The sequence below is a fragment of the Aspergillus mulundensis genome (assembly GCF_003369625.1).
Source record: "Aspergillus mulundensis strain DSM 5745 chromosome Unknown scaffold_3, whole genome shotgun sequence".
NCBI lineage: Eukaryota > Fungi > Ascomycota > Eurotiomycetes > Eurotiales > Aspergillaceae > Aspergillus > Aspergillus mulundensis.
Genome location: NW_020797891.1, coordinates 1,233,465 through 1,259,011, shown reverse-complemented (window position 1 = coordinate 1,259,011; position 25,547 = coordinate 1,233,465). Strand labels below are relative to the sequence as shown.

The window sequence follows — 25,547 nt, the reverse complement described above, 5'->3', positions numbered from 1 at the left end:
CTATCATCATGTCTGCCTCTTCAGCGCTGAGACGGCTGACCCACAGGTCTCCCCGCAGTCTCCAGTCCCGCATCGCTTCGCTCTCCCGCACCTCTTCTGCCCCCTCCTCCGTCCTCAGCTCCTACAGAGCTTCATCACCAGCTTTACCTCGTGTCTCGAGATTCTCAACAATGGCGTCCTTGCAATCCGCGGCCCCAATTCCTGCTGCTTCGCAGGTAGGCTATGATCCTGAAATCAAGGACATGGCCGACTACATCCACAACTACAAGATCGACTCCGACCTCGCGGTATGAGCCCTCGATCAGAAGCGCACCCCTGAATCTCTTAGGACAACTGTACTGATGATGGACCAGTTTGACACCGCCCGGTTGGTCCTCCTAGATACCCTTGGATGTGGGTTGGAAGCTCTGAAGTTCAAGGAGTGCACCAAGCTCCTTGGTCCCGTTGTCGATGGCACCGTCGTTCCCAACGGTACCCGCGTACCAGGTACTCCCTATCAATTGGACCCCGTAAACGGTGCGTTCAACATCGGTGCGATGATCCGTTGGCTCGACTACAACGACTGCTGGCTCGCTGCTGAGTGGGGTCATCCCTCCGACAACCTGGGTGGTATCCTCGCTGTCGCGGACTGGGTCTCTCGCACCAACCGCGCTGGTGGAAATATTGCTGGGGGTAAGATCTTCACAATCAAGGATGTCTTGGAGGCAATGATCAAGGCCCATGAGATTCAGGGTGTCCTTGCCCTAGAGAACTCCTACAACAGGGTCGGTCTGGACCACGTTGTCCTGGTCAAGGTGGCTACGACCGCTGTCGTGTCCAAGATGCTTGGCCTCAGTGAGAAGCAGACCGCCGACGCCATCACCCAAGCGTGGGTTGACGGCCAGAGTCTCCGTACTTACAGACACTCTCCCAACACCATGTCGAGGAAGTCGTGGGCTGCCGGTGATGCCTGTCAGCGCGCCGTCAACCTCGTTCTCAAGGTCCAAAAGGGCGAGGGTGGTCTTAAGACCGTCCTTTCTGCTCCTGTCTGGGGTTTCTATGACGTTCTGTTCAAGGGCAACAAGTTCAAGTTCCAGCGCCCATACGGCAGCTACGTCATGGAGAACGTTCTCTTCAAGGTTTCTTATCCCGGTATGTGCGCAACTTAAGCCCGGATCTGGTGAGGTGCTAATATTCTATAGCTGAATTCCATTCTCAGACTGCCATTGAGGCGGCTGAGATCATCAACAAGAAGCTCGCGGAACTGGGCAAGACCGCCAAGGATATCAAGGAGGTCACCAACCGTACCCACGAGGCGTGCATCCGCATCATCGACAAGCAGTTCAAGGCCATGGACAACTTTGCAGACCGTGACCACTGCGTACAGGTATGATATGCCAATCGTGGAAAGATTTAGATACTGACTGCATCTAGTACATGGTCGCTACCATGCTGGTCTTCAACCGCCTGACTGCCAACGACTACGCCGATGGCTCCGAGGCCGCTACCTCTCCTCTGCTAGAGAACCTCCGCCAGCGCATCCGCTGCGTTGAGGACCCCAAGTTCACCCTGGACTACCACGACCCCAGCAAGCGTACCATCCCCAACGCTCTCACCGTCACTCTGAACGACGGCACTGTTCTCGATGAGGTCATTGTCGAGGCGCCTCTCGGTCACCGTCTGCGCCGTGACGAGGCCAAGCCCGAGATTCTGGACAAGTACCAGCGCCACCTCCGGGCGCACTTCGACCAGGCTCGCCTCAAGCAGCTCGTCGACCTAGGCAACAACAAGGCCGAGCTGGAGGGTTACGAGGTTGACAAGTACGTCGACCTCTACGTCAAGGACAGCATCGTTGCTCCTGAGGCTTAGAGATGATGCCATGTAACTTTGGATTTCTAGCGTGTATAATGAGTTTGAATGTGAAAAATGGTTGCGCATGGTAGATTAAGCATATTATACCTTTCCATTGGTTCCTGGCCACAGGCGAGGAGTTCCTGCTGTAAGCTGCCTCTCCCCCTCTCCCTCTCGCTCTCACTGGTGGTTCGGGCGGGTTATCAACTTTGACGCAAACCTTAACCAGCACAGCGCACAAAGTTCGTTTCTTGGCGCAAATAAGATGGTTTTGCCATTAAAAAACGGTATTCTCTTGGCAATAGGTCAAAAATTTGACAAAAAGACAGCCGAACGGGGGGGTCGAACCCCCAACCTTGAGATTAAGAGTCTCACGCTCTGCCGATTGAGCTAGCCCGGCCACTTGTTATAATGGATGAACCTTTTTTAAAATAGATTGTCAATACAAGTGAAACCATTTATCACCGTTGGTATCGTCCACTTTATCGACCCGCTACGGGTGGTGGTGGTGATCACTGATTTGGATTTGGTTGATACCATGCCGATAAAACTGGTACTCGCTTGTATGGTTCCGCCGCCCTAAGGCCTCTATTCTGCGGTACTATCCTAAGAGACTTCATCCCATCAAGGCTGGGCAGTTTGTCCTAAAAACAGTTATCGTCTTCGATTGGTGTCGGATAAATAAATCTTGGATATTCCGACGAAGTATATCCAACAAAGCCAGATAGTCCAAAACATAACCTAGATCATCTCGCCCACACCCACGCTGACTCGCCGCTTGCAAAGTCTTCCGCGACCTGCCGTGCAAAGTCGTCATCTTCCAAGAAGTGGCACGCCGTAACCGCCATGCCCGCCGCACATTCAATTGCCCGCTGATATCCCTCGGCGGATCCCGCCCCTTCAGTGAACTGCGGTGTATGGTTGCCGCCCTTGGCGGGGATGAAGAAGACGCCGTGGAAACCGGGGACGGCGTAGGATACGTTTCCTATGGGGAAACCTGTTAGAAGATAATTTTCACCACGAGTAAATGGCAGAAGCTAGCGGATGTATGCGACGTACCCATATCCGTCGATGCACTGCCGCCTGCACTTGGGGGCGCTGTGAGGAGGACGTGCTGGCCCATGGCTCGCATTGCGGAGACGTAGCTCTCGCAGATGGGTTCGTTGGATTTTACGTCCGCGTACGAGGGGCCCCTGTAAAGAGTCACTTAGTGAGCTTGGTGGTGCGACACCCCAAGGAGCACTCACCACTCAAACTCCACTTTACAACCTGTAGCAATGGCAGCAGCCTCAAAGCATTTTACCACCCGCTCTGTCAGCGGCTTCAGTGTTGCCAAAGTTGGCGAGCGGATATAGTAATCCACACTCGCAGACCAGGGAATGATATTCGGCCTGTCGCCGCCATTGACTATAACCCCGTGGACCCGCTGAGTGGGCAGGATCTGCTGACGGAGAAGAGAAATGTTGACGTACGCCGCGACAACGGCATCGAGAGCATTGACACCCTCCCAAGGCGCCGCAGCAGCGTGCGCCGGTTTCCCGGTGAAGGTCACGCTGACTTTGTCGTTCGCCAGGAATCCGCCTTCGGGAGCCTTCGCGAGACTCAGGAGACTGGGCTGACCCGGCGGCATCGCTGTAGGATGGATCATCAAGCAGGCGTTGACATCCTTGTATGCGCCGTTGTCCAGTAGACGGATCTTCCCACCACCGGATTCCTCCGCCGGGGTGCCCAGTAGACGCACGATGTAGCTCAGCCCACTAGGAGCAGCAGCCTTCAATGCTTCACAAGCAGCGATGAAAGCGGCTATAGAGCTCGTGGCAATTAGGTTATGGCCACACGCATGACCGACACCCGGAAGGGCGTCGTATTCGGCATTGAATGCTAGAATGCGGCCACCGGCAGCACCGCCCTCACCGTGCTTATATTCGACCTCGAACGCGGTGTCTAGGCCGTATGCGTGGCGTCGTACAATATAGCCCTCTGAATGAAGGGCCTCGAAAAGCTCGCAGATGTGGTCATGCGCTTGGTGCTCCTCGTAGCCGAGCTCGGGGTTGGACCATATCTTCGGCGGTTAATTGGAGATCTCATTGGGAATAGTTGCTAGCTTACTTTATGGTTTATGATCTGCAATCTCGCATCGTATTTCCGGAGCGCATCCTGGACTGGCTGGATGTATCGTTGTTGAGATATTGTAAGCTGCATTTTGTTGATCTGTGGCCTGTCAGCGGGACCTGTCCACAGAAGAGCTGGATAATGACACCCACCGGCTGGAAAAGCATGCGCCAGGTAAATTGTAGCCTCTTTTTTATATTCCAATGAGTGCAGAGAATGTCAATTGATTGTCAGTGGCAGGGTTCCGTGTAGCATGATGATGGACGTGACATCGCAGCCGGACATCGCAGCCGGACATCGCAGCCCCGCACAGAGTTGGAGTTGGAGAACTCTAGTGCCTGTTATCAAAGCCATTTCGAGCCATGGATTATACAGCCTCCGTAAAGTGGACACCACATATGGCAAGTAGATTGCAGATGCCCAAGCATTTCAACCCCGCCAAGACGAGCGGCACAGCAGGTAGGTACGACGAGGTCAGTTTGCTTTCGTCTGAGAATTAGCGCGTCGCGACTCGCTAGTGGGGGCAGCAACCGAAACCACAACCAACGCAACAGCAACCATCATCCAAAATAATCCAACGCATCAACAGAAACTCCCGATTGCAATGCCCGCCAGCAGAAAGTGTCTGGGGGCGGACTGCGAGAACGATGCGGGGGATCTGCAGTGTCCGACGTGCCTAAAGAGCGGCATCAGAGACAGCTATTTCTGCTCGCAAGACTGCTTCAAGAGGAACTGGGTTAGATTCTTGCCCACCGCGGCCATGGAGGTAGTGGGATAGACTGACAGGCATGTAGAGCCAACACAAGACTCTCCACAAGACGAAGAATGGTAACGTCCGCAACTCCAGGTCTAGGCTGTCCCTAATCGCGATGCAGGCACCGGACTGTACAACCCTTTCCCCACATTTTCTTTCCCCGGCACTATTCGACCAGTCTACCCACTTTCTCCTATGCGTACGGTACCCAGGACGATAAAACACCCTGACTGGGCCGTGACCGGTATCCCCAAGGCCGAACAACGCTTGAGCAGGACGAAGATCGACATCCTAGACGCCAAGGGACAGGATGCGATGCGCAAAGTGTGTAGGCTCGCCCGAGAAGTACTGGATATTACTGCTGCCGAGATCAAGCCGGGTGTTACTACAGATTATCTGGACGAGCTGTGCCACAAAGCTTGTGTAGAGCGCGAGGTGAGGATTGCTTTTTCCGGTCATGCCTTGTTTCTGACATTGACAGTCGTATCCTTCGCCCTTGAACTACAACCACTTCCCGAAATCGCTGTGTACTTCCGTCAACGAAGTGGTTTGCCACGGGATACCCGACCAGCGCATCCTTCTCGACGGGGACATTATCAATCTCGATATCTCGTTGTACCACGGAGGCTATCACGCCGATGTCAACGAGACATATTACGTGGGTGATCGAGCCAAGGCAGACCCCGACTCAGTGAAGGTAATCGAAACAACACGCGAGTGCTTGGACAAGGCGATTGAGATCGTAAAGCCCGGGACTCCTATCCGAGAATTTGGCCGCGTTATTGAGAAGCACGCGAAGTCCAGAAACCTCAAGGTCGTCGCAACATGGGGTGGCCATGGCATCAATACCGAGTTCCACCCTCCACCATGGATACCTCATTACAGCAAGAACAAAGCTGTGGGAGTATGTAAGGCCGGTATGACCTTCACCATTGAGCCTATCCTTGCGCTGGGAAGCTCTCGGGAGATATATTGGCCGGATGATTGGACGAATGTAACTGGCGATGGCAAACGGACTGCTCAATTTGGTGCGTACAACAATTCTCAACAACCCGTCCATCGTCCAGTTGACTGCTCACTAACATTTGTATAGAACACACCTTGCTTGTCACGGAAACCGGGGTCGAGGTTCTAACTGCGCGAAATGAGAACTCACCCGGAGGGCCTGTAGTGTTGTCGACTTCGACCACGGATGGGACAGCAGAAGCTGCCTGACTGCGCGCCGAATGCGTAACACGCCCGTTGAATGTTCATGATTGACTCGGCGAAGCATGTATAAAGGTAGGGGAGACCCGCAAAATCCTCTATGATCTGAATCGACAATGCGATACCTTCAGTGTACGAATATAGCAGCCATTTGAGCCAGATTCAACGCCTTCGCTTCCAGACCCAGTCATGTATCTACTCACTTACCCTATGCTTGAAGTCGTTCTACGGCTAGCTGGTGGAATGAAGATTACTGCTCGACGGAAATTCTATACCTGGTCGGCGTGTTATCAGTGGGCTCTGGCTCATTTTTTTTTCTTCGACCTCAGGCTTTGCTCGCCCTAGGTTCGAGGCGGCAAGCCCCAAGCCAGGGAAGATGGGACCGTGAATGTCTTACCCGCCTCCGTCTACGCAGGACTGCCTGAGAATATCAGGACTCAGCGATGCATCTAGACACTTCGAATTCCGTGCCTGGCCCGAAATATTTCGTGTGGCAAGGAAGCCTCGAATACAACACCGTTTGCTAACTCGGGCCGTCCAAGCAAAGGCTCTGAAGGACCGGATGTGCCCGGCGTCAAATTTGCGAGGGGGTTGATCAAGGTCGTCATTCTCCGCTGATGATACTACCGTCTCATAGATAACCTTCTATCAGTACCTCCACCGTCAATACTCTTATCAATCACAGCGTTTGCCAAAGCTCGCGCCTCCACAGAGCCCGAGGATGATGGGAACCTGCAGAGCGACTAGGGTTATTCAGTCTTTGCTGACTGCTAGTCGAAGGAAGACCTGGCCAATGGTTGTTTTATAAGCAATCAGTAGACCCTCGCACTGCGGCTTCCGGTTTGCTTCTAGCAGTGATGGTTAGGATACCGAGTGATTGCGCTTGGCATTCATTGAGTCGGAGATCTGAGTCGCCCACAACGGTCTCATTCTCACGGCAAACTGCCGTCATGGACCATCGAAAGAAGCCTGGCAAATCTCGTGTTGACTTCGAATGGTAGAGAGAAGGTTGACGGAGTAGTTGCCGCCCTGCTCTCTAGACGAAGGATGAGCAGACCATAGCCGGAAATCGCCTCACCAACTGGGATTGACATGGCAAATTCCAGACCCGGCATGCTGAGTGACTCGGAAAGACGTCCCGCGAAGCGGTCCGCGAAGGATTCTCGTGAATCACAATTCTGATAGACCCTCTGCAGTCTTAGACAGCTCACATCACTACCTACACCTAGCTGCAGTACAGCCTTGCTGCATCGGAAGGGACTTGACACTACCCAAGATGAGCGTCAGTTTTCTCCTGTTTATGCAGTCAGCACTCCGGCGATTGCAGGAGTTGGAAGTCGCGTGATGGCGACAATTCGTCGGGCATCACTTGCCTTGTATACATATGGAATACTACCGGCAATCCAGTACCTACCCCTGCTTCCGTAATAGCCTGAAACTGAATGCAGACAAGCAGCCTATCCCGCACTGTCGCCTGGCGCGGCTGTTACTTGCATTGAGGGCTCTAGATCTGGTCTGTAAGTCTATCGAGGCAGGACAGCCAACACTCAGCCCTCCATATATATCGCGCCTCATTTGCAGGAACTGACAGAACCGGAAGCCCGGATTGGACGTCAATACGCGGGCGGCTGCAGGAGCTCGGACATCCAGCTTACCCAGATCATCGATTGGGTAAACCGATCCCGAGCATCACCAGTGCTGCGCTGTATTTGCATTCGGACTGAAACGCCCAAGCGTCTGCACTACGTCTTCTGCCAGAGAAGCAGCCTCGGGAAAGAAGAAAATCCCTCACCACATGTATGGGAGATCTGCACCCGGCAAAATGCGAAGCGTCGAAAGCCGTCGAAAATGCAGTCAGGCACTGAACGTGGGGGTCCGGCATTGGAGTGAACACCTGCATCTGGAGTACAGTAGTCGCAGCCGACAAGGCGCCGAACCACCGTTCAGCCTTTACACATCGCACCCTACGCTATACTTTCCTTCTGCATCCCCATACCAGGCCAGGCCACAGTCTACTTTCATTCTTTGTCGCTGCTCGTCGATGAGACAGGTGGACAGATGCGGCAAAGTCCACTCGCAGCAATCACTTGAAGAAGTCATCACATGGTCTGAATCGAACCCTACATGAATCCTGAATCCTTTTCCCTCCACGCAAGAACCAGATAAGAAGCAAACAAACACAACCAACCCCGGATCCGAACCCGGACCCTGACCATGCATGTCCTGAAGAATGAATCGACATCTCACCCGCAGAGCCCAGTCCAGACCGGACCCTGGGGACCAGATCGGCTGGACCTGCCAGTGCCAGTGCCAGCGCCGGAATCAGATCAAATTATCCGCCCCGCGAAATAGAATCTTTACCCCACGGGCACTGTCCCCGAAGTTCAAGCGAACCGGGGTAATCAAACATTAATGATTCATGAATAGCCGGCATGAACTTGGAACTTGCCACTTGCCGTCAATGCAACCCGAGCTCCGAACAAAGTCCGACTTCTACCCCGTACGGAGTAAATCTCAGCATCTACGGAATAGTCAACTTCTAAGAATAACCCCCAGCTATCTCCTCGGAACCTAGGATGGCCAAGACGCTAAACCACCAACCTAATAGCCGATGATGTGGTAGGTCCGTTCGTGGCTGTGGGTTGGGGATCGATGATGTCGTCGTCACGTCCATGGGTTGAGGTCTTGGCTAGCTCATTTCGGCCTTCCATGGTTCATTCGAACTGAGACACCGCGGGGTTTCATTGTCTTGTCATGATGTGTTAGTAGTAACTATTGAGTCTTGACTATCCTGTCCCTTGGAGCTATCCAGTCTATACGATGTATCCCTTTGTACTCTGTACAATCTCCGGAGTACTAACCTGGACGGCACGGCACTCAACAAAAAGTCAAAAACGTAATCGAGACGAAATGCCAAGTCCGGGGCCAGCCCAGCCAGGCTCAGCCAAGACTCCAGTGTTCATTCCACTTTCCCTTCTAGTATCTACTCCAGCTCCACTATCGCTATCGGATAATCATAGTGGAAAGTGTAAACTATCTGACAGGTAACAATAAGATGCACAGTCAAGAAATATCAAGCACATCCTTACACATCGGGCACCGATACTCCCCATGACCCCGTCTATACTCGAACCACGACGCAAGACAACCCGTGTGGAAGGCGTGGCTGCATCTAGTGAGGATCAGCACGCCGCTGAGCGAGTGCGGGTGCGAGTCTGGGGTATTGGTGCTCGTGCTCCTGCTGGATCTTGTTTCGGGAGGGATGCTGGAGCTCGGGCCTCGTGCTCGTTTCGACCGGGATCGGGAGTCGTCATTGTTTGTTTTTGATGTAGGAATGCACTGTTCGGAATGTCGAGGCGGATGTGATTCTGAATGTGATAGGTGTGCTTGTTCGGGAGGACGAACGGATGTCTGACTCCGACTCCGAGGCCGGGTGTAACGCTCGCTCTGTATAGTGGAGCTGGAGAGTGAAGCCGATAAGGCAGAGTGCGAGCCAGAGCCAGGGCCTGGTGCAGGTGCAAGCAGGGCCGTGAGACAGATGGGGCTAGAGGAGCGTCAGCGTCAGCGTGCATCAGACCATTCTGGATTCTGGATTCTGATCAACGGCAACACAGCATCATAGCGCGGATCAGCGCTGGGAAGGAGGGGGATAGCGTCGACGCAGGAGCGCCAAGAGGCCCTAAAGCCAGCCCTGTCCCCGCATCTTGAATTGGGGGCGCCAAGAACAACCGGGCGCGATATGATGTTGCAACGGGACCGGGGCTAGAGCTGCTTACCATGACTCGCCTGCGTATCGCTCAAGGGTATCGTTATCGGGTGTTTGTGTTTGTGCGGGATGTTGACGCTGCTGCTCCAACCATCTCTGCACGGAGACCTGGCGCATACAGCCGTTGGCCTGGAGGGCCGCGAGCTCGTTTGCGTGTCGCTGTGCTGCTCGTCGACGGTGTCGGCGCATAATGACGCTGCATGTTTGAGTCTGGTAAGTATAACGCGTGTCGCGTGCTCCAGGGACAGGGGGCTGGGGTACAGTATGATGTGATGTGATGTGATGTGGCCCGACGCCGCTGGACTAGGCTAGCTAGGCCTGGCCTGGTGTCGAAAGCCATGGAATATTCCGAGGTGCGACAGGGGTGGGCATCAGAAGGATTTGGAGGGGGAGGGGGGGGCAGACGGGATAGATCCATCGACTGGCACTTCCAATGGCAATACATTGGGTTGAAGATAGAGGGGGGGAAAAACGCACATCGGAAGTACGCTAATGGCGCCGAAAAGCAGCACAGCACCAATAATGACGGCGATCAGATTCTTGCTGGTCGCGCTGCCGGCCATGGTGTCGTGTGTGCGTTCCCTAGTCCGGAGGGAGAGGCCGACGGTGCAAGATACGAAAACGACTGCAACTAGCAAAGCGGCATAACCAATGAGATGGCGCAATGCAACGTGGGGGGAAAGGTCGGGTAAACCGGCTAGAAAGGAAGTGCGTTCGCATCTGACGCTGGGTCGAGACTAACTGGCGAGGTGAGACGCCCTGGCAGTAATCGGATCCCTATAGTTGGGGGGAGTGTCCATTCACGGGGGTTCTTCCTGGGATGCAGGACCGTTTTGAAGGGCCACTGGGCTGATTTTAGGCCTTGCCACCCACTCTCAAGCCCCTCAAGGCTGCAGGCAGCCAAGGGGCGTCCCAAGAGGGCCAATCCTAGGCGCCGAATCTCCCAGCCTGGTGCAGCGTGCGCCGAGCGCCAAGCCTCCCGCGCTGCTCTTGGCCCTCCGCCGGACCCACACCCGCTATCGGCGAATCACGCGTGGCGAGAGGCCTCGATTGGCCGCTGGTTCGCCAGAAGCGCATGTGCCAAGAGCTGGGGGCCTCACGTGGGCTGGCTCGAGTCGTATGCGTCATCAGCGGCGGCCTCAGAAACAACCCGAGAGTCTCCAAACGAAGGATACCAAGGCTTGGCGTCGCTCAGATCCGTGTTCCATGGTGGAGAGCCTGTATCGCCTCAGAGGCGCCCTGGTTGCTGTCGTCATACCCGGTTTAGAGTTAAATAGAGTGCTGTTTCCCGCTTCTCTGGGGAATTCTTGCACGGTAGAATCTAGAATCTAGATCTTCAGCTCATTGCAATCAATCAAGACGGATTCGGGCACAGTCCTTCTTGTGTATGGACTCGCATTCCTTGGATGACACGATCTATATGGAGCCTCCCTAAGTGAACGCACCATAGTAGAAAACGTCAGATCAATCAATAACAATAACCTCAAATAACACAACATCCATCAACATCGACTGCAATGGGGGAGAAGAACGAACAAAAGGGGCACGTCCAGCCCTTGTCTCGGCCGGCGCACACGCTCCTGCCCGATGAGACTCTGCGCGAACTCCAGGTAAACCCGGAGGAGGGTCTCACTGCGGCGGAAGCAAAGAAGCGGCTGGAGCTGCATGGACCAAACGAACTGGAGGGCGGCGAGGGAGTCTCGCTGGCCAAAATCGTTATCAGACAGATTGCCAACGCGATGATGCTGGTGAGTTATCTCTTCTTCTCACGCTGACCCCATCTCCTGGTTGACTAATGAAATGGTACTGTAGGTTCTTATTATCGCCATGGCTGTTAGTTTCGGAATCCAATCTTGGATTGAAGGCGGCGTTATTGGCGCTGTCATTGGACTCAACATCGTGGTGGGCGTGTATCAGGATTATGCCGCAGAGAAGACCATGGACTCTCTTCGGAACCTGAGCTCACCCACCGGCGTAGCCACGCGAGATGGCAAAACAAACACTATTCCCGCTACCGAAATTGTCCCTGGAGACATGATTGAACTCAAAGTCGGTGACACTGTTCCGGCTGATGTCAGGTATGTTCCTTGAGCCCGGTATGAGCGGGCTAGACTAACACGGAGCAGGCTTGTGGACGCCATGAACTTCGAAACAGACGAGGCATTGTTGACCGGCGAGTCGCTGCCCGTCCAGAAAGAGGTCGATGTGGCCTTTGACGAAGACACCGGACCCGGAGACCGCCTGAACATCGCATACAGCTCCTCAACCGTGACCCGTGGCCGAGCTCGCGGAGTCGTCGTCGGCACTGGAATGAAGACTGAAATCGGCGCTATTGCTGCTGCCCTGCACGCAAACGACTCCCGGAAACGCCCAGTCAAGCGCGGTCCACAAGGCGAAACCAAGAAGCGGTGGTATGTGCAGGCTTGGACCCTGACTGCCACCGATGCCGTTGGTCGGTTCTTGGGCATCAACGTTGGAACACCCCTGCAACGCAAGCTATCCAAGTTGGCCTTGCTCCTCTTCGCTATCGCCGTCATATTCGCGATTGTCGTTATGGCCGCCAACGAGTTCCGCAATGACAAGGAAGTCATTATCTATGCGGTCGCCACTGGCCTTGCCATGATCCCAGCTTGCCTCGTCGTGGTCCTGACAATTACAATGGCGGTGGGAACGAAGCAAATGGTTGAGAGACACGTCATTGTCCGGAGGCTTGACTCCCTGGAAGCCCTTGGTGCTGTGACTAACATCTGCTCAGACAAAACTGGAACTCTTACCCAGGGAAAGATGGTCGCCAAAAGGGCGTGGATTCCATCGCTGGGAACGTATTCAGTTGGCTCGTCCAGTAACCCGCTAGATCCCACCGAGGGCGACCTCAGCCTTTTGCCGGATGCTCCTATCCAGCTTGAGCGTGACGTGCAGGGGAAGCCTACAGACCCGGCTGAGCTTATCAAGGACAACAAGACGTTGGAGGACTATCTCAATGTAGCCTCCATGGCTAACCTGGCTGTTGTTCACAAGTCCGAAGGCAACGAATGGCAAGCTCGTGGTGAGCCAACCGACATTGCAATTCAGGTCTTCGCATCCCGCTTCAACTGGGGCCGTGAACGCTGGACAAAGGGTGAGACGCCGATCTGGCGCCAGAAGGCTGAATACCCCTTCGACTCGACTGTCAAGAAAATGTCCGTCATTTTCGCTCGGGAGGACGACAACGAAAAGGGTACGCACCAGATGGTCTTCACCAAGGGCGCTGTGGAACGTGTCGTCGAATCTTGCACAACCGTCCTCTGGACTCGCGGAGAAGAACCAGTCCCAATGAGCAATGACATCAAGAAACAAATCCTGCAGAATATGGAAGCACTTGCAAAGGAAGGTCTTCGCGTTCTGTGCCTGGCCAGTCGAGAATTCCACACAGATTTCGCCAGCGGCGAAGAAGTGCCTCCCCGCGACGAGGTCGAGAAGGATCTCGTTTTCTGCGGATTGGTCGGTCTATACGATCCACCTAGGCCTGAGACAGCTGGCGCGATTGAAGAGTGCTACCGAGCTGGAATCTCCGTCCACATGGTCACTGGTGATCACCCTGGTACTGCACGAGCCATCGCCGCTCAAGTCGGGATCATCCCGGCCAACATGGATGGAATAGCGAAGGACGTCGCGGACGCGATGGTCATGACTGCCAGTCAATTCGACAAGCTGACGGATGACGAGATCGACGACTTGCCCACATTGCCTCTGGTTATCGCACGATGCGCACCAAACACCAAGGTCCGTATGATTGATGCTCTGCATCGCCGTGGCCGCTATGCCGCCATGACTGGTGACGGTGTCAACGATTCTCCGTCTTTGAAGCGTGCCGATGTTGGTATTGCAATGGGAGAAGCAGGCTCCGATGTAGCAAAGGATGCCTCGGAGCTCGTGCTAACAGACGATAACTTTGCTTCGATCATCAACGGTATCGAGGAGGGTCGTCGAATTTTCGATAACATTCAGAAATTTGTCCTGCATCTTCTTGCAGAAAATGTCGGTCTGGCGCTTACTCTTCTTATTGGTCTCGTGTTCAAGGACGAAGATGGACAGTCGGTCTTCCCCATTGCCCCCGTCGAGATTCTGTGGATTATCATGATTACCTCCGGTGCTCCTGACATGGGATTGGGAATGGAAGTTGCCGCGCCTGATATCATGGACCGGCCTCCTCAGAGCGTACGTACCCTTCCCCCCTTATCCATTTTGCTTCCAAAACTAACATCCACCAGAAACAAGGTATCTTCACCTGGGAAATCATCGTCGACATGATCGTATACGGCATGTGGATGGCGGCCCTCTGCCTAAGCGCCTTCTCGCTGGTCCTGTACGTCTGGGGCGACGGCAACCTCGCCCGCGGGTGCAATGCCAGCTACAGCCCCGAGTGCGACACCGTCTTCCGCGCCCGCGCCACAACCTTCGTCTGCATGACCTGGTTCGCCCTCTTCCTCGCCTGGGAGATGATCAACATGCGCCGCAGCTTTTTCCGCATGCAACCCGGTTCCAAGAAGTACTTCACCCAGTGGATGCACGATGTCTGGCGCAACAAGTTCCTGTTCTGCGGCGTGATGCTGGGCTTCGTCACGACGTTCCCGGCGCTCTATATCCCTGTCATCAACGACGTCGTCTTCATGCATACTGGGATCTCCTGGGAGTGGGGCGTTGTCATCGTCGAGGCGATCCTGTTCTTTGCGGGCGTTGAGCTCTGGAAGTGGTGCAAGCGTATCTATTTCCGGCGCGAGTCTGTGAAGAACAGGAATCAGGTCGAGCATTATCGTGGACCTCAGGATTTCAGTCGGTATACGACGATGAGTCGCTCGGATACCCAGGCGACTGGGGACTTCAAGATGGAGCAGTCCATGGTTTGAGTGTTCCAAACCCCGCCACCTAAGTGGACAATGCCACTTTTATCTCCTTCCAGGCATTGAACTCAGTTGAGCAGCGTAAATGCCAGGCTGAAGTATCGATGTCGTAGGACGTGGCCAGATTTCCCGCGCGAGAGGGAATCAACCACGCGCCATGAATTCTCTGAATGCGCTGATGACCTGAAAACTTCCTTTCAACTTCCTCTTCCTCTTCCTTCTCCTCTTCAACCTTTCGATTTGATGACCATTTGTGGATAGATTGATACGATTCTTGCATGGACATAATAATGATCTGGATAGATTTAGCAATTGCATCTGCATTCGAACATAACATTGTTGTCTGAATTCGTAGCTTCAAAGCGTTTCGTAGTCGACAACTACAAGAGTGTTGTAGAACGAGAAGAGGGAGGGCTTGCATGGCAACACCGCGGTGGGGGAGGGATTGAAGCCTCATATGTACCCAGAATGTATTGTATGAGTGATTTGTTCGGACCAATAGCATCTCAACTTACCGTTTGGGAAATGGGTGTGAAGTGCAGGTGCCCCCCGCGCACCCCCACGGCCAGCTCATTAGGCATTGGTGTTTGGGAAGGATAAAGGACAAATGGAACATGTTTCAATGTAGGGAAGTAGTGATCATTCGCCGTATGGCCCATCTGACGATCAAGGCGAATCGACTCACCTCAACGCCGCGAGCAGAACACGGGTTTATATAGACCTGGGATACGGAAGAGAGACGTGGGATCATCTAGGCAACAGCTTTACAGAGGGTAATCATGCACTCGCTACACCGCGCATTCATGCCAAGGGGCCGGGGGATATAGCTACATGGCAACGGAGAGTTTTCATTGATGCGGATGTAGTTGCATTGGGACTAGCGATGCCTAGCGGCCCCCTGTCATACACATACGAACAGGGTGGGAAACGTATCAACCTGGAATTGGATTTAGGGGTGGAGTAACTCTGCAGCCCTATCATAGGGCATCAGTGGCTGCGGCCGGCGCAGCGGGGGTCTTCAAGTCCTTGGGCTCAGCAACGGAGTCAATCTGTTGCTGCGGGGAGACGGCACTAGTTTCCTTCTCGAAGCTGCGCATGGGGTAGAAGCCCCATTTGTCGAACATGGCGCGGTCCTCGTCCCAGCCGTTGCAGTCGGTCGTTAGCATCTTCTCGCCGGTGAAGACGGCGTTGGCGCCCGCCATGAAGCACGAGACTTGCTGCTCTTCGCTCAGAGAGATGCGGCCTGCGGCGAGGCGGACGATGGTTGCGGGGAGGACGATTCGGGCGGTTGCGACGGTGCGGAGGAGCTTGTCGAAGGAGATCATCTTCTTGTCTCCCAGGGGTGTGCCCTTGATGGGAACCAAGGCGTTCACGGGGAATGACTCGGGGTGAGAGGGGAGCGACGAAACAGTGTGGATGAGACCGATGCGGTCAGAGTCGGCCTCACCGAGTCCTAGGATACCGCCGGAGCAGACGTTGATGCCTGCATCGCGGACGTGGGACAGGGTCTTCAGTCGCTCGTCGTAGGACCGGGTTGTGATGATCGTTGGGTAGAATTCGCGGGAAGTATCGAGGTTGTGGTTGTACGCTGTCAGACCGGCATCTTTCAGCTCCTTGGCCTGATCACCGTCAATCATGCCTAGCGTAACGCAGACTTCCATCCCCATCTCCCGAACGCCAGAGACCATCTGCTTGACGTTCTTCAGACTCGTCTTGCGACCTCGCATGTCACGCCAAGCGGCCCCCATGCAGAAACGTGTGCTGCCGTTCGCTTTGGCGATCCTAGCCTTTTCGAGGACGTCGTCGACGGGGCTCATCTTCGTGGCCTTGAGGCCAGTGCTGTACCGGGAAGACTGGGCGCAGTAGGAGCAATCTTCACTGCATCCACCGGTCTTGATGTTCATCAATGTGCACATCTGGATAGCGGAGGGGTCGTGGAAGCGGCGGTGGACAGCTGCCTATTCAGAACGAGTCAGCAATTTGTTTACGATTCTCGTCGTGAGACAGTATTTCAAAAACAGAAACAGGAACAATTAAACGGGACATACAGCCGCATAGGTTAATTGGTTCAAGGGCGTCTCGTAGATCTGTTGGACTTCATCGCGAGTCCAGTTGGTGCGCGGGGCAGTGGCGGAAACAGCTTCCTGGAGAGCCGGAGGAATTCTGCTCGCGAAGGAAGCGGCAGTGGGAGACGACTGGACAGTGCCATAAGACCTTACGAAGGCCCTGGGAAGGGACCGTGTGAGAGAGACAGACATGGCGGTAGCGATGGCTGATGGTAAGAGGAGATGGAGGAATTGAGGAGGTCAAGATGACAGGCCGAAAACAGCGAGGGGGAATCAAAAGTATGCGGCGGGAGGGGAAAGTGGGAGGAGCATGGGCCACGACAGGGATGCTGAAGGAGGGCAGGTCGTCATCGGGAGGGGGGAGGAGTGGAATGTCGGTGGAAGTCACTGAAAATATTTATCCATTATCATTGGACCAGTAACATTGCTGAGCGAGTTGCTCGCTGACAAGCAAGTCGCCGTAAACAACTCCTCATCTCCCTGCGGAGTGTTGACCCCAACGCTGGTTCAACGTGCAGTCCGAGGCCTTACGTCGAGGACTCACGGAAGTGGATCTTTCTGACTTGCGATTTCCACTATGGAGAACCAGCCCGGCCACTCAGAGAACAGCAGTGCCTGATCTTATCCCCTTGAGTGTGATTCGACAGCGAAAGGCAGTGCTAACTTGCTAACTTGCAGATCCGCGGGAGACTCACCAAGGCCTCGGAGGTCGGTGTTCCTGGCGAATGGCGGGGTCCAGATTACCTGCGATGCCGGACCATGGACTCTGCTACAGTCTACAGCAGTTAACCTCATGTTAACCTAGGTTCGAGAGACGATCTAGACTTAGCCAGAGTTCCGGTGACTCGGTGAGCTGATTTTACCAAGGTCCGCATGATCGCATCTGGGTTCCGCCCGTCCGGTTCCCAGTCTTCTATTTGTTTACGGCGGTCGGTGAGACCAACATCTATATGTTCATCTTTTTATATGTGTTATATACTAATTAAGCAATGCCTCGCGCAGGATACCCTCGATTGTTCGCAGGGTTTCCTGCTTCGAGGTTATGCTCGACATTAAATATAGCACGTTTCCAAGGACCCGGGAGTGGACGTTAAACTCCGGCCCACCAGCGGCTAATCTTGCCTGGAGGCCCTTAGCCGCCGTGGACGTGTAGCCTATTCGGTGGAGATATTCTGTTAGCTAGCTGTAACCGATTAGAAAATTGGAAGAATGGTTTGGAAACTCACCTGCACCCTCCGCGTCTTTCAGGGAGATGCTAAGAACGCTACCGATGGCGAAGACGCCATCGACTGATTCGGCGTGCGAGAGGTCGTGAACGAGCCCGTGTGACCAGACGCTCCAGATAGCGCCCGGTCGGGAATTGCCAATAGCCCGAGACTGCTTCCAGTCGTTCTTGAATTCGTTCCAGGACCCGTTTTCGTCCATGCGGTTCATTGTCCGGAGGGAGTCGACGGCTACCTGGCAACCAACAGCGTGCGCGGTGTAGCTGTGTCCGTGTAGAAGTGCATCTCTCTTCTCCGGACTCGTAAAGGCGTCGAAGATCTCGTTGCTTGCTAGGGTAGTGCAGAGTGGCACGAGGCCTCCGGTGAGAAGCTTTGCGTTAACGGCGATGTCGGGGTTGACACCAAGGAATGACGCAGAGGATTTTCGGCCAAGACGGTAGAGGCCTGTGAAAACCTCGTCGAAGACGACGGGAAGACCAGACCATGAGAGATCAGTTTGTGCGTACGGCTTTGTAGAGCCAGCTTGATCGAACAGCTGTGGGTTGCCGCGGACGACATCTGCGAGGCATCGCTGGAACAGGGGGTCGCTGTAATAGCCATCGTTAATCATATGTCCAGAAGCATTGGTGTTCACACTGACCAGAAAATCATCCCACCGGCTCCTAGAATGATAGGCTCCATGATCAAGGCGCCGAATTTTCTCCCTTCTTGAACAACCAGGCGTTCAATGGTGTCTTTGATATACTTGCTGTAGCGCTTTCCGACGTCCGAGTGGACCCTGCTTTCCAAATCAAACACCGCGTCCAGGGACGAGAATTTCTGGTTTCCACCAAGTGACTCTTGCAGTTCTGCCGGAACTTCGACATGCCAAACTCCTTGGGACATCTTGACCAGAGGGAAATCGAACCAGTGGCCACGTCCTCTGTACCATTCGACCCGTTGGTTGTAGGTCGACGGCTCCGAGCAATCCATAACCCCGATCGTATCACCATGGTAGCTTCCCTTGAGACCTAGAATGTTAATCTGTTCTTGACTCGCATCCCAGCCATATCGGTCGCAGGCTGCGCGGAGTGCCATCTTGAGAGCAACCTCCATACCCGTGCTGCCGTTGTCGGTGTAAAAGACCTTCTGTAGGCGAGGGTTACCAACAGTCTCCAAGAGCTGTTCTGCCAGCTTCAGAGCCGGTTCATGGATGTTTCCAGGGAACATGACGTGTCCGTAGCGCCCTGCGGCATAAGCGGCCGATAGAGCAAGACCGGGGTTTCCGTGGCCGAGGCCCTGTGTCCACCATGATGCTGATCCGTCGAAGGTCGCTTGAAGGTTTCCTTGTTCTAGCGATCCCTTCTGGGTCTTGTAGGTTTGGAAGAAATCATCATATGCGGAGTCGATTGGAGTGATGTCCTTTGGCGCCATGCCGTGATGCTGCGTGAATGGGTACCAAATGGTCTTCTGTGCTCGGCTTGCCATCTCTTCGAGGGAGTCAATCCGCTGTTTGTTCTTCAAAGTAAGTTCATCCAGTAGAGAGACCACATCCGTGGCTTGCGCAACTGAGCTATAGTATTTGTCCAATGCTTCTAGATCTCGAGCTCGCGAGTCTGGGTCTTGTTCCTGCGGGCGCTTGGGCGGTGCAGGCAGGGGAACAAGCGGTATGCTCTTGCCGCGGAAGTAATTGCCCAGGTATTCGTGGTTCTGATAATAGTCATCTCTGAACAGAAGAACGGAGTGGACATCGTAGCCGCGCAGCAAAAGAGACTCGTAGGCGGATATGGATGATGAGATTCCGCCCAGACGAGAGTCGGCGACCAGGATAATAGGCAATCGAAGAGGTCGATAGAGGTCGGCCTGGGAGTTTCCATTGGGCCCTGGCGAATGAACACCACCAGCTGTTTCTACCAGAGCGAAGCCAACCCCGTCGTCGGCCCAGCCGGAAAGGGTTTTGTGAACAGAGGACAGAATCTCATCATCGCGAGGAATCTGCTGAAGTTAGTGTGCGTATTGGAAGTAGAGGATTCAATTCCGTACTGTAAATGTCTTCGCTGCGATATGCGGACTGACAGGCTCATCGAATTGGTAAAGGCATTTTGTCAAGGTGCTGGGAGCATGGCGCTGCAGATGCCTGGGGTTGTGAGTCGTCAACCGTGTCTTGCCAACGCAGAACTTACCTGTCGTCCGCTTCATCCAATGGCCCCGTCGACACCGGCTTCAAAAACGCCGACTTTTCCTTCGTCTTCAAGCGATTGACAGCATTGCAGAGAATTGTTGACACAATGGTCTTTCCCACGTCTGTGTTGGCTCCATATACTTGGTGGGCGCGGAGAGAGCGCCAAAGCGCGGCACCAACGGGCGCCATGACTGCGATTCTCGCTTTCTCAATGGCAGAGGTAGCAAGCTCAATTCCTCACAAAGCCAAAACAAGAAGCGGTTTGTTTACAGGCCGGTCTCGGACACTTCTGTGCGACCGAGGAATGATGACGAATGGAATCGACCGGGGAAGCCTACTCCGCGACCTTGCTTCACCGAGGAACAAGCGATCGAGGCTCGACTCGAGCCCTTGCGGCGGTTCTACCGTTCTAGTAAGGTGTTCTAACTTTTGGCAGGAAGCTAGGAACTGAGAACTAGGAACAGGCAGCAGCCGAGGCCCCAGATTAAGCGTTTGCCGGGCTCAATTCTTGTTCAAGGCGCGGCCCAGCCACCATCCAGCAGACCCTCTGGATCCATTCGAGCTCCCCCACCGGTTGATCCCAACAGATCAGAGCAGGTCCCCGCCGGTTTGGATTATTCAATTATTGACATCTGTCGAAACACGAACGACTCGAACTCGGATTTCGCTAAGTTGAATCCAGGTACCGCTCTGGAGGATTCAGAACCCTGTCGCCGATTTTCGCTCTACCCCGGTCGATATCGCGGAATTGTATACCGTAGGTACCGTACGCCGTACCGCAATTCAAGGGCTCCGCGACACGCGTGAGGGATCCGAAAGACGTGGTTGGGCTTGGACATCGAGCTTTGAAATCATTGCATCAAGAAATATCTCATCTTCTCCGCTTTGATCATTGATTGATTTTCTTTCCTTCAGTTCTGTCGACAGCCATTGGGTTTTTATTCCATAATTGTCCAGATGGGCGATCCTCCACAATGCCTTCGTGACTCACTGCGTCAAGCCCTGCGTCAACGGGAAGACAAATTGTGTCGCCGGAAACTCACCATTCTACCATCAACCTCCGTGGACTTTTCTTCAAATGATTTTTTGTCGCTGTCGACATCGCCGGCCTATCGAGCGCGGTTCCTGGACCATCTTCAACTGGCACCGCCGATGCACCCCTTTGCCAGCGGAGGGTCCAGACTTCTAGATGGCAATTCAGCCTACGCCGAAGACTTGGAAGGCTTCATTGCCGAGTTTCATAATGCTCCCAGTGGTCTTCTCTTCAATTCTGGCTATGACGCCAATGTCGGCGTCTTCTCAAGCATCCCCCAACCAGGGGACCTGATTGTGTACGATGAGCTCATCCATGCCAGTGCTCATGAGGGCATGCGGCTATCGCGTGCAAGCAAGAGAGTCAAGTTCTCCCACAGCTCTCCCGACAGTCTAAAAGCAGTGCTGCAAACAGAGACAACGGCAGATCCTCAGATTTATGAAGGCCGCCGGAACGTCTTTATCGCCATTGAGTCCGTCTATAGCATGGACGGTGATGTTGCGCCTATTCGCGAATTCGTGGGGATCGTGGACCAGCTACTCCCTAATAAAAACGGATACTTCATTGTAGATGAGGCGCATGCGACCGGTGTCTTTGGTCCCCGGGGATCCGGAGTTGTGCAAGCTATGGGGCTGGAGGACCGTATGTTCATCCGAGTACATACTTTCGGCAAGGCCTTGGCCAGTCATGGTGGTCAGTCTCTTGTCCTTCATCTTTGGCATATTAATCTAACAGTTTTTCTAGCAATTGTACTCTGTTGCGCAGACACCAGAGATTACCTGATCAATTACGCTCGGAGCCTAATCTACACCACAGCCTTGGGCTTTCCTTTCTTGGCCTCCATACGTTCGGCCTACGAGTTGCTCGCTGAGGGAGAAACCGAACAGGTACGATTCAATAAGCGGCGGGACAGCCCTCTATCTTACGATCATGCTAACATACCCCAGCTCCAACGCAAACTGGGACGATTGATTGCTTATTTCCGGACGCGGCTGGACGGCCTCAACATTAAGGACACATCAACCTTCGAAGTCGAGCATTTCTCAAATTCACCGATCTTCTCACTTCGCAGCAATGTTCCCCGTGAGCTCGCTAGCGTGTGTCAGCAGCGAGGCTATACCGTCCGTGCGATCATGCCGCCTACTGTCCCAGTAGGGAGGGAGCGTGTACGAGTATGCTTGCACGCAGGGAACACTGTTGAAGAGATCGACGGCCTCCTGGAGACTATTGCTATGTGGCTACACCGAACGGAAAGACAGAAAACTCGATTGTAATGGTGTTTATCTGCGTTAGAATACCCTGGAGACCGGTGACCGAGCGTTGAAATTTTACGATTCAGTAGCATATAGGTGCGCTATCATTCAGGACCCAGGACAAACGTGAACAGAAGAGGGCCATCCAAATCACAGCCGAGGCTCTATGCCCAACCTCGCCGGCATGAAGGGCAAGTGACATCTCGCAGCCTCTTGAATTGCGGAACCCACTGGTAGAAGCAGTGAGAGTGGTAGTTGGTTCCGCAAAAAGCTCTACACCAGACTATTCCGCGATACTCTTCGTCATCGTCGTCGTATTCGTCCTCATCGGTATCACCGTATTCGTCCTCATCCTCGTCGTCCTCGTCATCCTCATCATCTTCGTCATTAGCACCATCAGAATCACTATCATGGCCGCGACCGTCTGCCTGGTGACTGTTCCCAGAAACAGCCAGACTGCCCAATTTGCGCTCACAATTCTCCACCGACACAACATCCTGCTCATCCATCAACGGCGCAAAGCAGATCGTACAATCGCCCTCAACCGGCCGTCTAAGCACCCTCTTCCCCCCAGCTTCAGCTCTTAGCCTCCTACGCCGCTCAAGTATAGACTCACGTCGGAGCTCACCATAGCCATCCTCATCATCCTCACTCCCAGACCGATACTCGATATCGTCGCCATCATATGGTTGCGGGTCAATCTCCATCGGGTCATTCACCATCGGAGTGTAAGTGTAGGTCGTCGGGTTCCCGTCCCGGTCCAAGCTCCCGAATATCCCGTTCGGATACCAGATATGCTCAACGCCGAGTATGGGCCGGAGCTCCAGGAAGAACTGGTGGATCTCTTGCACGGCTGTTGCGTGGCGCAGGCGGGCGCGCTTGTGCACGTCTATGCGGAGGGCGGCCATTCGTTGCGCGAAGTTCTGGTGTGGGACGGGGAGCATCACGGCGAAGTATGTGTCGAGCAGGCGGGAGACTTCGGCTCTATCTTCTTCGGAGAGCGGTGGGAGTGTGTGTGCTGGTGGTTGTGTTTGTGGTCGTGCGATTGCTGGGGTGGCTGCGGTGTTACTTATATTCGCGTTGGGGGGGTTGTCCGCGTCCTCGGGGTACAGACCCAGGCGGAGGATCTCGGTTGCGAAGAAGTATTCTTGTCTTTGAGCCATGGTGGTTTTGGGTGGTTGAAGCTGGAGGAGACGGATGGACTTGAGCTAGAGTTGAGGTTGGAAGAGGGGCACGAAGCCGGAGGTGTCGTCGACAAACGCTGGTAGTCATGCGCTCATTGCGCTATTTGACTTCCTTTGATCCATGGTCTGGCGTCATTTAAGCTTTGACAAGTAGGCTGGTGAAGGGGCTCTGAATATACTCCTCACTATGGATTGTTCTTCAATCTTATCAAGACGCTAAGGATATTGTTGTCTCCAACTGGTATGGGGTATAGATACAGTAGCTTAATAAGAAGACGATCACAACCCCTCCTCACCACCATCATCCATCTCCCACAAAATCAACCCCAGCACCATATCACCCCCTATAGTATATACAACACAATGCCCAACAACGAAACAACCCTCATAATCGGCGCCGGCATCTTCGGCGTCAGCACAGCCTACCACCTCGCCAAACGCACCCCCAACCCGTCAAACATAACCCTCCTCGATCGCGCGCCTCCATCAACCCTTCCAACAGCCACCGGCGCCTCATCCGACATCAACAAGATCATTCGCGCGGACTACTCCAGCGCGCTGTACATGGATCTGGGCTTCGAAGCAATACAGGCGTGGAAGACTCTCCCCTTTTTCGCGTACGACGATAATCCAGATGTAGATGCGGATGCTGGAGATACAGATACGGTGTACCACCAATCCGGCTGGATCGCGATGGACGAGGTAGGCAGCGACGTGCCGCTTCGGATTCGAGAGAATTTCAAACGGGGAAAGTATGGGGGTGTGAGCCCTATTGTCGATATGAGCGAGGACGAGGTGAAGAGTGCGTGGGGCGGGATTTTGGGGAGGACGGATTATAGACGGTTTGGCTCGTACTATTTTAATCGGTCGGCTGGGTGGGCTGATGCTGGGGCGGCGCTGGGGGTTATGCTGCGTGAGGCGATTGGGATGGGGGTTCGGTATGAGGTTGGTGAGGTGGGGAGGGTTGTGCTGGATGAGGGTGGTACGGGGGTTGAAATTGAGGGCGGGAATGTGCTCCGCGCTGATAAGGTTTTGCTTGCGACGGGGGCGTGGACGAGTGAGGTTATGGCTGGGGTTGAGGATCAGTTGGGTATTAGCGAGGTTGATTGTGTTGAGAGGCAGGTCTCTGCTGCGGGAGTCTGCGTGGCGCATTTCCAGCTGAGTGAGGAGGAGAGGGGGTTGTATGGGAAGATGCCGGTGCTTGTGTATGGTGGACAAGGTATGATGCCTCTCTCTTAATGCCTAACATTCTGGTGTCTATATCTAATGCTATGCCACAGGCGAGGTGATTCCACCAACATCATCCGGAATCCTGAAATTCACCAGCACAACCTCGTTCAAAAACACAATACGGACCGCTACCGGCCGCGAGATCTCCGTGCCGGTAGAAGACCAGCTCAACGCCCCGAAAGGCCTGCAGGAGGACTCCATCGCCGCTGTGCGAGCCCGCCTCCCTCAGCTCTTAGACGGTGGCCGAGAACCGGACTACTACCGGCTCTGCTGGGACTCGATCTCTGCTAGCCAGCACCCGCTGATATCGCGACACCCCGACCCGCGACTTGCGAATCTGTACTTCGCTGTTGGGGGATCGTTCCACTTCTATAAGTTCCTGCCGACGATTGGGAGGTATGTTGTCAATGTCCTTGACGGCGTTGGGAATGGGGAAGAGAAGGATCAGGCGTGGAGTTGGAAGAGTGCAGGCGAGGCTGAGAGAGGCGTTCACGAGAGTCTGATTCCGAAGAGAGAGTATAGAGACTTCCTGTAGCGATATAACTCAGTCAAAGTTCCTTATATTCAATTTCATCTTATCGCTCACCAAGATGGGTGGTGCTGGCGTATTTTCGATGTCAAATCCGTGGCGATGTACTGCGACTGCGACGGCATCTGGGTCGTCCTGACCATACTCATCGCATAACTCCGGTTTTTCCTGGGGCCAGAGAGTCCTATATGCGACAGTCAGAGCCAACGCATCGCATCAGAGCGAAATGAGGGCGTGTAAGTGAGGAAGCCTGGAGGCTTTGGGTCGACGATAGCGCTGGGTACCGCAGTACCTACGTCTATAATGGCAGTATGAGGGAC

At 54.2% G+C, this 25,547-nt stretch overlaps 10 protein-coding genes across 10 annotated transcripts; 5 read left to right on the top strand and 5 right to left on the bottom strand.

The window, feature by feature from the left end:
- Positions 1–8: 8 nt before the first annotated feature.
- DSM5745_04158 (putative 2-methylcitrate dehydratase) lies at positions 9–1,848 on the top strand (the record flags this gene model as incomplete). Its single annotated transcript, XM_026746174.1, has 4 exons — positions 9–287; positions 354–1,131; positions 1,182–1,366; positions 1,414–1,848. 4 exons carry the CDS (start codon positions 9–11, stop codon positions 1,846–1,848), a joined length of 1,677 nt encoding a protein of 558 aa, XP_026605170.1.
- Positions 1,849–2,576: 728 nt separating this feature from the next.
- On the bottom strand, positions 2,577–4,032 carry DSM5745_04157 (M20 family metallopeptidase; the record flags this gene model as incomplete). Its single annotated transcript, XM_026746173.1, has 4 exons — positions 2,577–2,815; positions 2,890–3,023; positions 3,078–3,892; positions 3,940–4,032. The coding sequence occupies 4 exons, from the start codon at positions 4,030–4,032 to the stop codon at positions 2,577–2,579; spliced, it is 1,281 nt and encodes a 426-aa protein (XP_026605169.1).
- Positions 4,033–4,891: 859 nt separating this feature from the next.
- fpaI (putative methionine aminopeptidase, type I) lies at positions 4,892–5,911 on the top strand (the record flags this gene model as incomplete). Its single annotated transcript, XM_026746172.1, has 3 exons — positions 4,892–5,131; positions 5,178–5,724; positions 5,790–5,911. 3 exons carry the CDS (start codon positions 4,892–4,894, stop codon positions 5,909–5,911), a joined length of 909 nt encoding a protein of 302 aa, XP_026605168.1.
- Positions 5,912–9,674: 3,763 nt separating this feature from the next.
- Positions 9,675–10,231, bottom strand: DSM5745_04155 (uncharacterized protein; the record flags this gene model as incomplete). Its single annotated transcript, XM_026746171.1, has 2 exons — positions 9,675–9,864; positions 10,146–10,231. The coding sequence occupies 2 exons, from the start codon at positions 10,229–10,231 to the stop codon at positions 9,675–9,677; spliced, it is 276 nt and encodes a 91-aa protein (XP_026605167.1).
- Positions 10,232–11,185: 954 nt separating this feature from the next.
- DSM5745_04154 (cation-translocating P-type ATPase) lies at positions 11,186–14,554 on the top strand (the record flags this gene model as incomplete). The annotated part of the gene is made up of 4 exons (XM_026746170.1): positions 11,186–11,416; positions 11,481–11,746; positions 11,795–13,865; positions 13,919–14,554. 4 exons carry the CDS (start codon positions 11,186–11,188, stop codon positions 14,552–14,554), a joined length of 3,204 nt encoding a protein of 1,067 aa, XP_026605166.1.
- A 971-nt stretch (positions 14,555–15,525) lies between these two features.
- On the bottom strand, positions 15,526–16,806 carry DSM5745_04153 (biotin synthase; the record flags this gene model as incomplete). The annotated part of the gene is made up of 2 exons (XM_026746169.1): positions 15,526–16,506; positions 16,597–16,806. 2 exons carry the CDS (start codon positions 16,804–16,806, stop codon positions 15,526–15,528), a joined length of 1,191 nt encoding a protein of 396 aa, XP_026605165.1.
- A 786-nt stretch (positions 16,807–17,592) lies between these two features.
- On the bottom strand, positions 17,593–20,187 carry bioDA (adenosylmethionine-8-amino-7-oxononanoate aminotransferase; the record flags this gene model as incomplete). The annotated part of the gene is made up of 5 exons (XM_026746168.1): positions 17,593–17,768; positions 17,841–18,424; positions 18,478–19,811; positions 19,860–19,953; positions 20,000–20,187. 5 exons carry the CDS (start codon positions 20,185–20,187, stop codon positions 17,593–17,595), a joined length of 2,376 nt encoding a protein of 791 aa, XP_026605164.1.
- Positions 20,188–20,955: 768 nt separating this feature from the next.
- On the top strand, positions 20,956–22,305 carry DSM5745_04151 (aminotransferase class I/II-fold pyridoxal phosphate-dependent enzyme; the record flags this gene model as incomplete). The annotated part of the gene is made up of 3 exons (XM_026746167.1): positions 20,956–21,724; positions 21,776–21,918; positions 21,979–22,305. The coding sequence occupies 3 exons, from the start codon at positions 20,956–20,958 to the stop codon at positions 22,303–22,305; spliced, it is 1,239 nt and encodes a 412-aa protein (XP_026605163.1).
- Positions 22,306–22,448: 143 nt separating this feature from the next.
- Positions 22,449–23,447, bottom strand: DSM5745_04150 (uncharacterized protein; the record flags this gene model as incomplete). Its single annotated transcript, XM_026746166.1, has 1 exon — positions 22,449–23,447. One exon carries the CDS (start codon positions 23,445–23,447, stop codon positions 22,449–22,451), a length of 999 nt encoding a protein of 332 aa, XP_026605162.1.
- Positions 23,448–23,831: 384 nt separating this feature from the next.
- On the top strand, positions 23,832–25,233 carry DSM5745_04149 (NAD(P)/FAD-dependent oxidoreductase; the record flags this gene model as incomplete). Its single annotated transcript, XM_026746165.1, has 2 exons — positions 23,832–24,687; positions 24,749–25,233. The coding sequence occupies 2 exons, from the start codon at positions 23,832–23,834 to the stop codon at positions 25,231–25,233; spliced, it is 1,341 nt and encodes a 446-aa protein (XP_026605161.1).
- Positions 25,234–25,547: the final 314 nt, after the last annotated feature.